This window comes from Podarcis pityusensis (assembly GCF_964106645.2).
Source record: "Podarcis pityusensis genome assembly, chromosome: 5".
NCBI lineage: Eukaryota > Metazoa > Chordata > Lepidosauria > Squamata > Lacertidae > Podarcis > Podarcis pityusensis.
This window is the reverse complement of record NC_138032.1, coordinates 29262713-29278296: the sequence shown is the minus strand read 5'-3', so window position 1 is coordinate 29278296 and position 15584 is coordinate 29262713. Positions and strand designations below refer to the sequence as shown.

Genomic DNA, 15584 nt, shown 5'->3' with positions numbered 1-15584 from the left:
AGAGCAGCAGAAAAACAAGTATCAGTGCTGTGATATTAGACTGAAGGGTGAGAAAGCTGTACCATCTGTAGAGAATTGGCATAGAAACATTAAAGGGGGTAAAGGGGACCCCTGACCATTAGGTCCAGTCATGGCCGACTCTGGGGTTGCAGCGCTCATCTTGCTTTATTGGCCGAGGGAGCCGGCTTACAGCTTCCGGGTCATGTAGCCAGCATGACTAAGCCGCTTCTGGTGAACCACAGCAGCGCACGGAAACGCCGTTTACCTTCCCGCCAGAGCGGTACCTATTAATCTACTTGCATTTTTGACGTGCTTTTGAACTGCTAGGTTGGCAGGAGCAGGGACCGAGCAACGGGAGCTCACTCCATCACGGGGATTCAAACCGCCGAGCTTCTGATCGGCAAGTCCTAGGCTCTGTGGTTTAACCCACAGCGCCACACGCATCCCTTTTATAGAAACATTAGGGGTGCCTCAATGTTAGTCCCTCACTGGGGGAATCTCAGTCTATCACTAGCTGTCCCATTATATCATTGCCCATACATGGACAGAGATGGAAAACTCAGATACAAGAGGCGAATTCATAAAGCATAGGGCTTCTCCACAGAGTGTTGCATTTAGCCATCATTTCCTTCTCCTAGCCTTAGGCACCACAGAGGGAAGCCTAAACACCATTCCTACACCTGGGTATTTCGGTCTTTGCTCAACTAGTTTTGGTTGTTTAGTTAAGCAGCAAGGGTTGTTACTCTTAAGTTCTCTTCTAACAAATAATGAAGGTTCCAGCCTTGTAGTTATATTCTTAGTTCTATATTCATTTCTTTTTCAAGGTTCATAATTACATGCTAGTTACCATGGGCTATAGGCACTGATATGTGTTTCAGATAATTAAAAGCAGACTCAGTAAGCTATATTGTGGTGTGACTTCTTGCAGCCAATAAGAATGGGCATTAAATAGTATTAATAGTATTAAGTTAGACTTGTTAGGGTTAGGCATTCTTGTTAAAATCAAAATGGTAAACAAATGAAACATTTCTAACCCTGATCATTGCTAAATTAAAGTTCATCCTGAGATATTTTCTGTTTCATGGGGCTGATGTTGGTAAATCACACATTGTTAAATTTGGCTTAATGTACAAAGGCGTTTGGTTTTAATATTTACCTTGGCCTCTTTGGATTTCCTTCATTCTCTTAGAATATGATATGTGCCTCTTTTCTTCTTCTTGTAACTGGGGTAATTAGAGATTGCTGTGCAGATGAGGCCAAGTTGGTCTAGGACCCCCAACTCTCAATAATTTTATCTATGTCTGTAACCATGTCCCACTGTAACCCCACTCAGATCGAAAGCATGGCAGCAGTGAGTAGCCCAAAGTCTCAATGAAAAGAATCCCAGACGTACTAGGTGTCAAAAATCTCATCATCTCAAAGTCAATGTTTCCGTCTTCATTTTAGCATGCTTGTCATTAAAAAAAGAAAAAAAGAAATTGGGTGGATTGTGCTAAGATTGTTGATCATATTCACTGAGTAAAAATGCATTTAAGGTGATGGAATCTATCACAGTTCTCAACACGATCATTTTCACAGTCCCTGGTTAGGTAAATAATACATGGAAACTAGCTGTTGCCCTCCAGCTCATAATATGTTTCCATAGTGATGTTTGGCTCTGAGTACCACTCCACAGCCCCACTTTAACATCCTATTCCCTACACTGGACACCTGCCACAAAGAGGCTCCAGATGAAATCTTGGCCAGCCTCCATCCTGTTCTTACTGGACATACAGATGATCAGTAACACCAGACTTTACATTGGGCACATAAGTGCTTTGCTGGATTACAGCCTCTATTAGGAACTGTCTGTGCTAACATAAGGCATATTTACTTTTTAAGGGTAATAACTTCCATTCAATTAGTGTTAATTTTATTATTTATCTTTGAGGACTTGGTCCAGCTGGATTGCTCTAACTGAACAATAAATTACGGCAGCCTCGTGTACCTTCTTTCTGGAAGGACAACACATTTTCACAAGAAGAGGTGGTGGGTGGTTGTTCTAAAATAATAATTTTGATTGCCAAACTCAAAATCCCTCTTTTGTGCAAGACCTTCCTTCTGCAGTTAACTTTTTCTTCTTCATCTTCAGAAACTCAGTTGTAGCCTGTAGCTTATGGGATTAGGGAGGAAGTAGCTTAGAAGGATGGATTATGGAAACCAACAACAAAAAAAGAGTTGAGGATATGTTCCACCAGAGGTTTTTGGGAGTTCAATCTGATCCAAATCTCTCTCGGGTTAATGAGATTCAGTCTAGTGACTTAGAAGAAATTTTACTCAAGCCTTAAGTGTTGAAGGACACAGTCACTAGGGTAGGAAATTCTGCACTGGACAGTGCTTGGACTACTCTGTGTGCTCAAGTTTACAAAGTGCTTCAGAATCGTGCCCTGCTCAGGTGGTCACAACAAACCACTGATAATTGCTTGGGGGAGAAGAGCAGGGTGGTGTGTGCTTGTCCTGCCCCTACCATCACATCCCACCCAAAGGCTCTCAATGGGCTGAGGGCATATTGCCACAGGGCAGCCTGCTGAATGCATGTTGACTCTTCCCAATGACTGCCTGTTTTAATAAAAACAAGAATGTAAATATATTTCCACTGCTGTTCTTTTTAGCGCAAGAAATAAGCACTATGCCAACAGAACATTAGTTCCATGTTGGAAAATACAGCTGACCTGTGAAGATAACTTCCAGATCCTTTGTCTGGTCCTCCCCTGTTCCATGAGTCCCTTCACAGCATAACTTGCGGAACTCCAAATGCCAAGAATTATCTCCTCTTATTTTCTTCTGACAGAAGATGAAAATACTCCCTTTTACTTCATTGTGCAGGAGGGAACTGAATTTACTGGCAGTGACTTACCTTGAGTCATGCTGCCTGCTGCTCTGTGACTCACTTCGATGTTAAGGATTTGTCACCTGAGGAGTGGAGAGAATCTTTCCTTTTTGCTTAATCCTGCATCCTTTTCAGATGTGGGATACATCAATTTAATAAGCCTAAACATTTTCAGATGACAGAACAGTTATGAATTAAACCTTTAGGCCTCAGACATAAAACAATCTGTCCCTGTGTCATTCAAATGACTTCAGTGTTTTGACATTATCTCACGTGTGCTTCTTAATAATAATTGTACTGTGACTCTTCCCTTCTACAGCCTGTTTTCTAGCCCTACTCAAGGGATGGAGATCCTGTGGTCCTTCAGAAAAGGTCCTAGAACAGATAATGTTCTAGTGTGATTACAAAGACCCAGCATGGGTTTCTCAAAAACAAGTCATGCCAGACGAATCTCATTTCTTTTTCTGATACAGTTACAAGCTTGGTGGATCAGGGGAATGCTGTGGATGTAGTGTATCTTGATTTCAGTAAAGCTTCATATTTTTGTGGAGAAGCTATAAAATGTGGGTTGTACAGGGTAACTGTTGGTTGGATCTGTAGCTGGTTAATTGACCAAACCCAAAGAGTGCTCACTAATCGTTTCTCATCAACTTGAAAGAAGTTACAAGCAGATGTCGCAGGGTTCTGTCCTAAGCACACTGTTGTTCAAGTATGTGAAAATGATTTAGGGGTCTTAGTAGACCGCAAACTGAACATGAGTCAACAGTGTGAAGCAACAGCAACAAAAAGAGGGGGGGGGAGGCTAATGCTATTCTAGGCTCTATCAACAGAAGAATACTGTCTCAAATGAGGGAAGTCATAGTCTTGATCTATTCTACCTTGGTCAGACCACATCTGGAGTACTGTGTGTATTTCTGTCTGCCACAATTTAAGAAGGATATTGACAAGCGGGTATGTGTACAGAGGAGTTTCACCAAGATGATCAAGGGTCCGAAAACTACTACTTAAGCCTTCTGAGGAACGGTTGAGGAGTTGGGCATATTTAGCCTGGAAAAGAAGAGACTGACAGCCATCTTCAAATATCTAAAGGGCTGTCACATAGAGGATAAAGCATACATGTTTTCTCCTGCTCTGGAGGGTAGGGCCCAAACCAATAGCTTCAAGTTACAAGAAAGGAGATTCCGACTAAACATCAGAAAGAACTTTCTGATGGTGAGCTGTTCAGCAGCGGAACTGACTCCCTTGGAAGGTAGTGGTGGACTCTCCTTCCTTTGAGGTTTTAAAGCAGAGGTTAGATGGCCATCTGTCATGGATATTTTAGTCGAGATTCCAGCATTGCAGGGGGTTGCACTAGAGGGCCCTTTGAGTCCCTTCCAATTCTACAATTTATGATGCTATGATTCTATTATTAGTACCCAGGGTTCATAATCTAACATGCCAGCCGTCTTGCTTCAAAAATCTGCAGGTAAATAGCAGAGACATCCCATATTTGTATAGATAATAGATTTGTACCAGAATTTGCTTATCTCATCAATATAATAGAAAAATGCATTCACCAGACATACTGAATCCAGGAATTTAAAGAATTCTGTGCCTTAATTGTTGGCAAGTAGTGCCCTCACTTTTTCCCTCTTTAAAGCAAACGGTAAGTGATTCCTTCAACAAGCCTCTCCTTTTTTTGTTTGCCTGATGACAGCTCTACAAAAAGTGAAAAGCGTTGCACTTTTCAGGAAACCACCTTATGGGTTCCTTTATTTTTTGACACACTGGCCATTTCGAAATGACTGCATTTTAATTAAATTCAGCCATCGCTTCTGTGCATCCTTTCATCTCACATTGGTTTGTCCATTTTGTTCCTGTGCAGCAATTGTGGAAAAGAACTTTGTTTTGATACGTAATGAGCTCCATGATCACACCGATATCATTTTATTTGGTTCTCCCCCATACCTACTCTAAATGTAGAATCAACCCCACTGCACACCCAATAGGAGAGGGAAGAAACCCACCAGAACCAGGAGAGAACAACCACTTCCACAGCCTAGTAGCGTAAACAATTACAGTAAAGTAAGTGTGATAATGCAATACTGGGGGAAAGTATGGAAACACCTACTGAAGTGTGGGCATGTCTCAGTGACCAGAGCTTCAAATGCTGCCATATGCACAAAGAGGTGGGAAAGGCTTTTCTTCTGAGGAAAACTAAGAAGGATTTTTTTTTTCCCCCTTGTCCCAGGGAGCTGCAGTTGGAAGGGTTTTTGCGGCACAATGGCTCAGCATTGTTTTTAAATAGTTCTACATGGAGAGAGAAAATGGAGAGAGACAATTTGCCCCATTTCTGCTGTAAACAGCAATGCGTTTGTTTATTTGTTTGTTTATTTATTTACTTGAGAATAGCTCTGCAGCTGGGGGAAAACAGTAGTATCTTGCCCATCCACAAGGCGAAGCAGAATTAAGGTGCTGTGGAGTTGAGGGTGGAAGAATGAGAGGGGAATATGCTCCTACCCATCTTTAGGAGTTCCAGCACTGTGCCCTGGAATCACACAAGGTAGGGCTGAGGGGTCAAGTCAGCTAACTCCACCTCTCCCATCATCATTCTGGTCATCCCCTACAACTCTTGGAGGTGATGAGAGAGACAGTGGGAAGAAGGGAGCTAGAACACTCGAACCCACAGCCTTTTCCTTCCCCTTGTGTGCTTGAAGAATGTGGTTTGGGAAGTTCTGAAGATAGCTAATGCTATACCATAACATAATAGATCGATTCATATTTAGGTACACTCTAACTGGAAGTTCCCCTTGTCAAGCTTCCATTGAAGTGAACAAGAACTGCACTGAAACACAGCAAATGCTTCCATTTATTTCAGTGGGGCTTGTGCAGATGCACTTTTTGTTCAGTTAGGCATGGGTGCATGTAATAAATTTATTATTACAAAAGAGAATCAGCTGCTGAAGCAGAATCACATTCATATAATAAGGCTTTTGTCTTCTTCTTTTACTTTTATTAATATAATTTTTTCCACCTCCATAATCTCTCCATATTTTTGGTCACTTTTTCGTTTGCAGAAAAAAGGTGTTTTCGTATAGGTGTTTCCATATTTTTTTTCACTCGTGTTTTGTGTATTGACTTATTGACTTTGTGTACAGTGTTGACACCGTTTGTTTCTTGTGGTGCGTGTTTGGTGCTTTCAGTGCTGAGAGGCACTAAAAGAAGATCTGCATATTGAAATGCTGATATTATTGCCTCCATTGAGAGTCACATTTTATTGAAACTAACTAGCTATAAATGTCTGAGTAGGAATGAACAATTTAATCAGCTAATCAGTGGACCTAATTTGATTAATTGCAGATTAAAAAGATGAAATTCCATTTGGCCTCTGAAAGGATGCTGAGCACTGATAGCATTGTGGTAGACAAGCTTAGCACATCTCTTGATTGAGGAAATGCATTTTATCTAGTTTTCATTTAACAGACAAAATATATTTATTATTTAGTCATACAAAGGTTTGTCAGTTCTTACATACTATGCGATACTTTAATTGATGAACGAGTCAGTTAATTTGCTCAGAGGCAATAAAATTAATTGATTTAAAAACCCTTTAATTAGTCGACATTGCAGTGCCTGACATTTTTAAAAGCTCGTACTAATTGAGAGAAATATTAATTTTTTCGTCTTCCAAGCATTAACAGCACTCCTATTTCCTCTTCAGGAAATGACTGAATTGTGTAACCCTTCTTCAGAATGCAATGTTACTACCCAATAGTAAGAAAGAACACAGGCTTGTTGTATTCCTCTTCTTCTGACTGATTGATGTTGCAGCTGAGTATGTTATGCTCGGACATAACTGGGTGCTCAATGCAAGACCTGGTTCAATGTGAGCAAAGAATGATGGGGTTGGAACCAGTGGCGTGTGGTGAAATTTTCCGTAGGGGAACAGTTAGGGCCAGAGGCACCAGATTGTGAGCAAGATTGCGGGTGGTGGTGGTGCAGGGAACATCCTGACGTCCTGATGTCATGTGTGTGAGCATCGCACCTACCTCCCTAAGCCAAGCAGAAAATTCTCGGGCTTTGGGAACGAGGCACCTGGCCTCTGACAGGATGCTGGAGCCCTGCTTCCCCAAATGCAGGCAGGCTTTAGAAAGGTGGTGGGAAAGCTCTTGGACCCTGTAGAACATCAATCCTCCCTTCCTAAGCTGGGCAGAAGCTTCCTGGACTTTGGGAAGGAGGCGCTGGGCTTTAATACTTTAATATTCCAATTTACCAGAAATGTTTAAGGGACTAGCCTAGCCCCCTAGTCCACTGACCGCACGCCACTGGTTGGAACTGCCTGTGTAAATCAATTTAAAACAGCTCCCTCCTCCATCCCTACCTCAATTCCCCAGCTTTCACACATCATGAGAACAGTCTTAATGCTATGGAAGCTATGGCCATTTTTGTGGTTTCTGTTTATCAAAACCACTGTTTACCGAAATCTCAAGGCAGATGCAGAGGCACCCTGAGCCCTCTTCCATCGCTGCAGTGCTGTAACACTGTCGTCATGTGGGGGGGGGGGTTAAAGGGATATGTGCACTACCTCTGCTTTACCTCATCAGCAGTCTCAGTGCCCCCCACGAATTTGGGGGCAATTGTGTGAAGCTGGAGTGTCCTGCACTAATAAAGGATCCCCACACATTTTTTGACCCTGATTTTCAAGGGTTCTGACTATGGGCATACAGCCACCCACCAACCAATGGAGGGTGAGGATAATGATGGAGGGATGGTGCAGTTAATGTGCTCACCTTGCAGGGCCACCCAATGATCAGTTTCATGGCACCTGAATGTGCCTTTAGTCATTGTTGACTACAGAGCTGAGGGGAAATAAGCATGGTTGCCAAGGTGACCATCTGGCACCTGAACAATATTATGTTACCTTTAGTGAGCCCTTCAGAATCATCCTTACTCTTTGGTATGCACCTATAGTTTTCTTTTGCTGTGATTTGGCACCTAACTGAATTTTGCCCTGTACTTAAACGTTTGAAGAAGCTGACAGATGACTAATCATGGGGTTAACTCTGCACCTTATTGTGATCTTCTCATATGGGAACACATCGTTGGAAGGATTTTTACATGCTGAACAAACATGTACACACACTCTCTCTCACACACACACACACACAGACTCACACATGCTGGAAGTCATAAAAATAAAGGGAAATTTGCCATACAAATGGAAACAAAGCATTGCTCCAGGGCAAAACTCTAAAAGATCAGTACTGAATCGGGGAAGACCAGTGGGGAGAGAGACTTTGAGGGAAAAGACAAGCAGAAGGCTGAACTTCACCATTTTTTCTCCTTGAGAGAAGAAAGTTGCTGCTCTGGCACATGGGCTCTTTGAATGAGAAGAGAAGTCTAGGGGACAGAACATAGGCTAGGTCTAGATCAGCTTCTCCTGTTTCCAGAAAATATTCTCCCCTGCAAAACTGAGGAGAGGCAGGAGGAGATTTTTCTCCAAAATTATGAGGGGATGTGGGAAACTCTGAAGAGAGTCTTCTTCCACTCTCATTGGGCACACTCCCCAGCATGTTTAGAGAACAACACACAGTGATGTGATATGATCTTGATCCAGGGCTTTTTTTCAGCCGGAACTTGCCAGAACTCAGTTCTGACAACCTCAGATAGGCACCATTGCCATTATAGGAGAACAAGGGAGGTGTTCGTGGTGAGTTCTGGCACCTCTTTTTCTAGAGAAATAACACTGCCTTGATCCGTACCTTTTCCAGGAATGTGCCACTATGAGAATCCTGATTTTTCAGAGTTGCAAAACATGCAGGGGTTTCTCCGCAAGCACAGAAGGCTCCCCACTTCACAAGTTCACCCTCCAACTTAAGGAGGGTGACTGGAATAACAATGGAGATGAATCTAACACACTCGTTCCCCCTGCCCCTCATGTGTGTTTAGTTAACTCAAATGAAGAACGACGAAGATGGCTTCTGCATACAGAAATCCACTCACAATCTTTTCTTTGGTCTAAAGAAAATGGTTCATTACATGCACAAAATTTCCTGTATCACTTGAGTCAACAAGTATGGAAACTGGATGATCGAATTCTCTCATTTTAAAACTCAGCGGATGTACAAAGAAAGAAAACACAAATAAGATTTTAGGGTTTTTTAAAATAAATAATAAAAAAGAAGACCTTACCCTTCTCTTTAGCATGTTAGTTTTCCCTTGTGTAAGGATTTTCCTTCCAGTGAGAAAAGTTCAAACAAGAAAACCCTACCACTACCTGCAGCCTTACATGGTTCCATCCAAGAACAGTTGCATAAAGGAACATGGGAAGTCTGCCTTATACAAAGCCAGATTATTGATCTATCTGTCTTAGTATTGTCTACACTGGCGTCTAGTGGCTTTCCACTGTTTCAGACAGGGGACATTTCCAGTGCTACTGGGAGATGCCTGGGTTTTGAACATGGGACATTCTGCATGCTAAGTAGGTACTGAACTGTCTAGCTATGGTCCTTTACCGTTCTAGCTATCAGCCCAAAATTTCTTATGTATATTTAACACAGAACTTGTGCCCATTTGTTGGTCTTGGGGATGAAGGTTAAAGGTGCCCGACTGCGTAGTTTCTGGTTTTCTTTCTTTCTTTCTCCTCCAGTGATTGCCGTAAGTATTTTGAAAATGCTTTCTGAGAACCAGCACTACCACTTTGCCTGCAGTTAAACTCTTGTGCCTTTTTTAATAGGTGACATGTATGCAGTGGTTGCACGGAGACCATACAATGCTGGAAATGATTGAGAAAAAACGTTGCCTGTGCAAAGAAATCAAGGCACGGCAGAAATCCGAGAAAGGACTTTGCAAACAGGACAGCATGCCTATCTTGCCGAGTTGGAAGAAGAACACAGGGTCCAAGAAGTACAGCCCCCCTCCGTATTCCAAGCAACAAACCGTTTTCTGGGACACTGCAATATGATAGGAGCGTGAGGGGCTATCTTCCGCACATTGCTAAAACATGCACTGTCAGCCTATCTTCCTAATAAGGTGGTGGCTGGGACTTAATTTTCAGGTGAAGAACTACCTAGGGATAAAGCTTGCTAAAGCGGTACCCACCTGTCAATCAAAAGAAAAATCTATGTCTCCCACTAAATAAAGGCATGCACATTTTTGAGGATTCTTTGGGATCCAGAAAAAAATAGAAAGATGTAAATATTTTGCCAATCTCTTTAAAAAAAAACTGAGACAATACACTATTTAAAATATAATGCAAACATGTATGAAGAATTTTACTCATAAACTGTTCTAACTGTTTTCTATGTGTTACCTTTATGTTTTGGGGTTTGTTTTTGTTCTTTTTAAAAAACCAATTTAAAATTATCCCATAAGCCTACATTCTCTATCTTGACATAAGCATGTGGTTGTACATTTTTTATTTAACAGTAACAAACCGGTGCTAGGGATGTAGAAGTGAAATTAAATAATAATTTTAAAAGAACTCATTTGATTTCATTTTCTGTATACCGTTTGGCAGGAAGGTGGATGGAACTGCAAGCAAGGCAGGTAAAACAGTATTCATTCAGATGTCGGAATTATGTTAACAATGTGTCATTTAAAAAAAAAAGTATATTTGCTATTGTAAAATTGTATTAACGCATTAGAAACAAGCGTGACTGCTTCGCAACCTCCTGCATCAGCCTTGCTAACGTGGCTGGAGACTGTCTAATGGCTTGTACCATAGGGCCCTGATCCAAAGACCTGTCTGTGCAGAAGCTGTGCAAGGATTTTTCGTGCCAAACAGCATTCAGTCCATTAGAGGGAATTGGTAGGGAGAGGGTGTCTAAAATCGGCCCTGTACTCGAACCCCATCCTTCCAGACAGGTTGTCAGAGCTAACAACTCAGCTTAGTGAGATGTTTGTATAGCAGATGCAGGAATATTGCATGTTGATATGGTGGGCTGGGGTTAAGCCTTGACCACATAACTTTGAGTAAACAATAATGCAAGGAGGATCTGCACAAAGAAATAGACTACTTCACATGGATCAACCGTCTGGATCAGGGTGAACGTCTTGAGCAAAACGGATCAAGTAGTTTAGCTAGAAATGTGAGTTAGCTTTGCTGCAGAAAGGTTAACTTCAACTGAGAACTCTTCCTTCTTCTGTTCAGATGATTTGTGGAGACCAGGGTTCACTGTGATTAAGGAATTGTATACATCACATGATTCAGTTATCCTCTATTCATTTAGCAGGTTGAAATGGTGATAATGCAGCTCTAATTCCCATCCTCATTTGTCTGAAAGTAAAGGTAACAAAAAAAGAATATCCGTTCACAATGTTCACGTTACTTTTCTAATATATTGTATTTTGTGTCCAGTTATAGAATGAGTTAGTGTGAAATCTCACTAAAGTCAATGAGAAAGGTTGACTTCATCTTGGAAAGTCTGACCCTTTGGATTGGGTCTGTAGAGCACATTTCTCTCAAGTAACCATTGTCGTATTCCTGGTTGATCCTGTAATTGGGTCATAGTCCTCTGTGACATCACACCCATCTTACTAGACTATAATGTCATGACCAAAGAATTATGACCTCTTGGTTTTAGCAGGAGAAAGAGATGGTTTATATGCTGTACATGAGGGTGAGATCTGTGCATTAAAGTATCTTCTAGAAGGCACTGTGTAGGATAAGATTTTTAAAAATCCATATTGCCGTAGAGTTGATGTGATCACATATATTTTATATATTTAAATTTTTATCGATGCTTCTAAAAGTTTGGCAGCATGAAAGGGTTCCTCTTTTAACAATCATTTTAAGAATATTATATTCTCTGAGAAGAAGAAGAAAAATGTGTCATTTGAATTTATTGTCATATTGGCTTTTTCTTTTTTCTTTTAAAATGATATTGACAGCAGTGCCACAAGTGCAACTGCTGATCAATAAGACCAAAAATGAAACAAAATTTTAGTAGGTTATTTTGTAATCTATATTGATAAAATTGATTATTACTTTACCAATAGTAGTTTCTTTCCAGACAAATAAAAAAAATAAAGTTTTTAAATATTTTATAACTAATGTATATTTTGATGTCCAAATTGACAATTTCTGTATCAGATTTAAAAGAAGAAGTAGTGTGGGGGTCTATAAGTGTATATAGTAGTTACTCAAGCATCATTATTTATGTTTTATCCACAACATAAGGACACACACACACACACACACACATGCATGTTGCCACTCTGTGCATATGCAGCAGCAAAAATGGGTATGTGATTCAGTTGCTAGTTTACACCTGCTCACATGCCCCAAGTCAGAAAACAAAGTACAAGCATGTTGGAAGCAATCCAAGAAAATGTTATATGCAAAAGAAAGTACCGTTACATTCTTAGCAAAGAAAATGTTGAAATAGATACTTGGAAATACTGCAAAATTGTCACTTCTTTTGAAGTGTGCAGGACTTCGCTTCTTAAGATAACCAGGAGTGGTCCAAGAATTTGTCCTCCTAAGAGTCATCCTGCTTCTCCTTCTGCACAGAGATGGCATTTAGCTTTGAAATTACTTGGACAGGGATCGAGACTCCTGAAGGGCCTATAACCCTCACCTCCAAGGCACAGCAAGCACTATGACTCTTGAATTCTTTCTGACTTGGATTTGAATTGCAGTTGGAGAAGAACTTGTCTCCAATTCACTAATCCTTCCATCCATCCACTAGCCCGCCCATCAAGCACCTCACTTGGTTAGAAACATAGGGATCTACCTTACGACAAGTCAGACCACTGATCCATCTGGACCAGTGCTGTCCACATTAATTGGCAGCAGTTTCCAGGGTTTCAGATGGGGGACATTTTCAGCCTTACCTGGAGGTGCTAGCACCTGGGACCTTCTGCATGCAAAACTCATACTCTACCACTGAGCCACAGCCCTTCCACAACTTGCCAGCGAGTCCCTCTGACTCACCTTCTTGTTTCCACCTCCTCCCTCCACAAATGCAAGTGTCTCCAGCTTTAATCCTATGCGACACCCACCTTTCCATTTGCTCCAGTGATGGGAGAAAGGCAAGGAGGTCTCCAGAAATCCATTCCCATTTGCTTATCCTGAGGCTGTTTAAGTTCTGGTGGCACAAGGGAGGAATTTTCCTCTTGTTGGGGATCTTTATGCATATTTGGTGCTGATGCTGGCAGAAATGAGGAGAGGAGCATGAGGGATGCTGGGAAATGTGCTTTCCCCAGTGTCCCTAATATGTATCAGGAGTGCTGAAAAAGGTGTGTTTCAAATGTTCCTGATTTGCTACTATGCCAGCATCAACACCAGGTACTGGGTAGGGGCAATGGGTGGAGAGAGAGTGCTCCTTCTCCTTAGCCATAAGAGCATGAGTGGCCACAAGGGAAATAGATGAATGGGAAATGGTTTTGGAGGTTCATGTGGGTGAAGTTAGGGGAATGACTTGAGCTCCCAATGGAAGCTTGATGTAGGCATATGTAACATGGAAAATCCAAATTCCAGTTTGCAGGGATCAGTTGCTTGGCTTGTTGAAGTCAGTCGGAGAAAGGCACTGCATCCCCATGTGCCATTCCGGAAACAATGTGCCATTTTAATGAATGCTGCTCTTAGCAACACAAATCAGCACCCTTGGACATGCCTGTATACCACCAAGCAAGTCTTAGATTAGTTTTTAAACCTTTCTTCAGCCCTAAAATGTCTAATCACACAAATATAATGTAAAGTGATCGTATCCACAGCTATTTGTAAAAAGATCTCACCAGCCAGGTCCTCTAACTCATGGTAAACTGACCTGTGTGTGGTGTTGTCATTCTGAAGTTATGTTGACTCAACATGCAGTTTCATACATAGGAGTAACTTGCCTTAGCACATCTGTGATTATATATATATAGTAGAGCTTTGTCTTCCTTCCCCACCCTTAAGGTTCATGAAACGTTATCCCCCCCTATAAAAACATAGGCAGATTTTCTGCTGCTTTTTTGGTGGGGGGTGAGGGAAAGAAATTCTCTGAACATTTTGGGGCATGCTTAGCAACATTGGACACTGCCTTATTCTGGGGTTGCTCCCTAATTACCTGTTTATGGAAGATTCATTTTGATTTGTTTGCAGGGAGATTAGACAACACTGGGTATTTAATGAGCAGTCATTCAGATTTGATTACAGGGTGATTAGATGAGGTTGTATCAAAGCAAGTGCTATCACACACTTTCCAGGGCATTTCAATTTTTTTCCCCTTTATTGGGCAGGCAGATATTACCCATTTGGACTTTGCAGGCATTCCTGTTCAATGCTCCAAAAATCCCTTGAAGCGTTTGACAGGAAAACGTTGGAAAAACACAAATGGTTTGGGGATGAAGCCATCACTCTCCCAAATCACACATCATTCCTGAAAACACAAAAGTGGGTGTTCCTGATATAAGGAGATGGTGCTGCTCACAAAGAAATAGCATGCCTCCACTACTACCAAATCCTATTTAAGCATTTTCTTGATTCTCTCCTATTTCTGTACAGGGAGAATGATGAGGATTAGCATGGGGAGCTCATAAAAAGCTGTGTTTAAATATGCAATCTCTAACATCCAGGTCACACATATATACCCACACACTTATACTGACTGTATATACGAAAATGTTTGGTATGCACTTAACTTTGCTTTAAATTTCTAAAGTTCAACATTCTAGTGTAGCAATTTGTGTCAAGTGCACTGTGATTTCAAGAAAGCACAGTAAGGTCACAGGTCTTGTTAATTCTTGCACTAAAAATGTGTTTACGTATATTAGCAAATGTATGTTTCCTTTATTGCTCCCCTCCTTAATTTATAGCTGATGGTATTAAATAGTATGTTGGGTTTTTTTAAGCGGCCAATGGCCCTACATTTTTAAGCAACAGGGTTTTTAAAGGAAATGAAACCGTAACATGTCCATTCCAATGTAATATGTTTACCGATATTTTAAAACTGAATGTCATATTGCTTTTTCATATTTCATTAGAAATGTCAGGTATGTGCCTGAAATGTGTACGGAGTAGATAGATGATAACTGTAATCATATATTAGCCATTTCTATATACACAGTATGAATACATATTTATTTCTTTTCATTTTTGTACTTGATTCTTTTTTTAAGTAAAATGTAATTAAATGTACTTTGATACTTCTGAAGTAATAAGATGTTGTTTGAAAATCAGTTTTGTTTCCTTTCGTGCATTGACAATATTTTACAATAACTTAGTGCTTATTTATTTGTGCGCCAGTGTAATTATAATAAAAGCAATAGTTTAAATATTCAGCCTTTTATCTCCAATTAATTATGCCAGGATTCAAGCTGGTTTGTCTGGAAGGAGCAAAATAAGAGGATAAATAAAACCTTGAGCCTTTTACACATATTCAGATGCAATATTTATTTTTGTGGTTCAACAATCCCATTTTCCCAGGGAACTCTGGAAATTGTAGCTGTTTGAGGGGAATAGGGTTCTCCTAACCCCATTTATCCTAATGCTACTCTCAGTACTCTTAACAAACTACAGTGTATACAGGCTGAAGTGACAGCACTGGATCCATGGTTACCTCCAGGCTACAAACCTGTTCTCTCAGGGGAAGAGCAACTTCATCTAGAACAGGTTGATCACCCAGTTCTCAACCCCATGAACTACATACAAACAATGTCTCCGTCTTGTTAGGATTTAGCTCTAGTTTATTGGTCCTCATCCAACCCATAACTGCATGCAGGCACCAGTCAAGCACCTAGACAGCTCAAT

At 40.9% G+C, this 15584-nt stretch overlaps 1 protein-coding gene across 5 annotated transcripts in view; it reads left to right on the top strand.

Moving 5' to 3' along the window:
- NYAP2 (neuronal tyrosine-phosphorylated phosphoinositide-3-kinase adaptor 2) overlaps positions 1–10143 on the top strand; it is a 147257-nt gene extending 137114 nt beyond the window's left edge. For 3 of the 5 annotated variants that reach the window (XM_081006888.1, XM_081006889.1, XM_081006887.1), the window contains 2 exons: positions 4832–4933; positions 9585–10143. In XM_081006888.1, coding sequence (XP_080863014.1) covers positions 4832–4933; positions 9585–9812 — 330 coding nt within the window. In that variant the 3' untranslated portion in view covers positions 9813–10143. The remainder of the gene's footprint in view (positions 1–4831; positions 4934–9584) is intronic. The other 2 variants (XM_081006891.1, XM_081006890.1) reach the window with 1 other exon arrangement.
- Positions 10144–15584: the final 5441 nt, after the last annotated feature.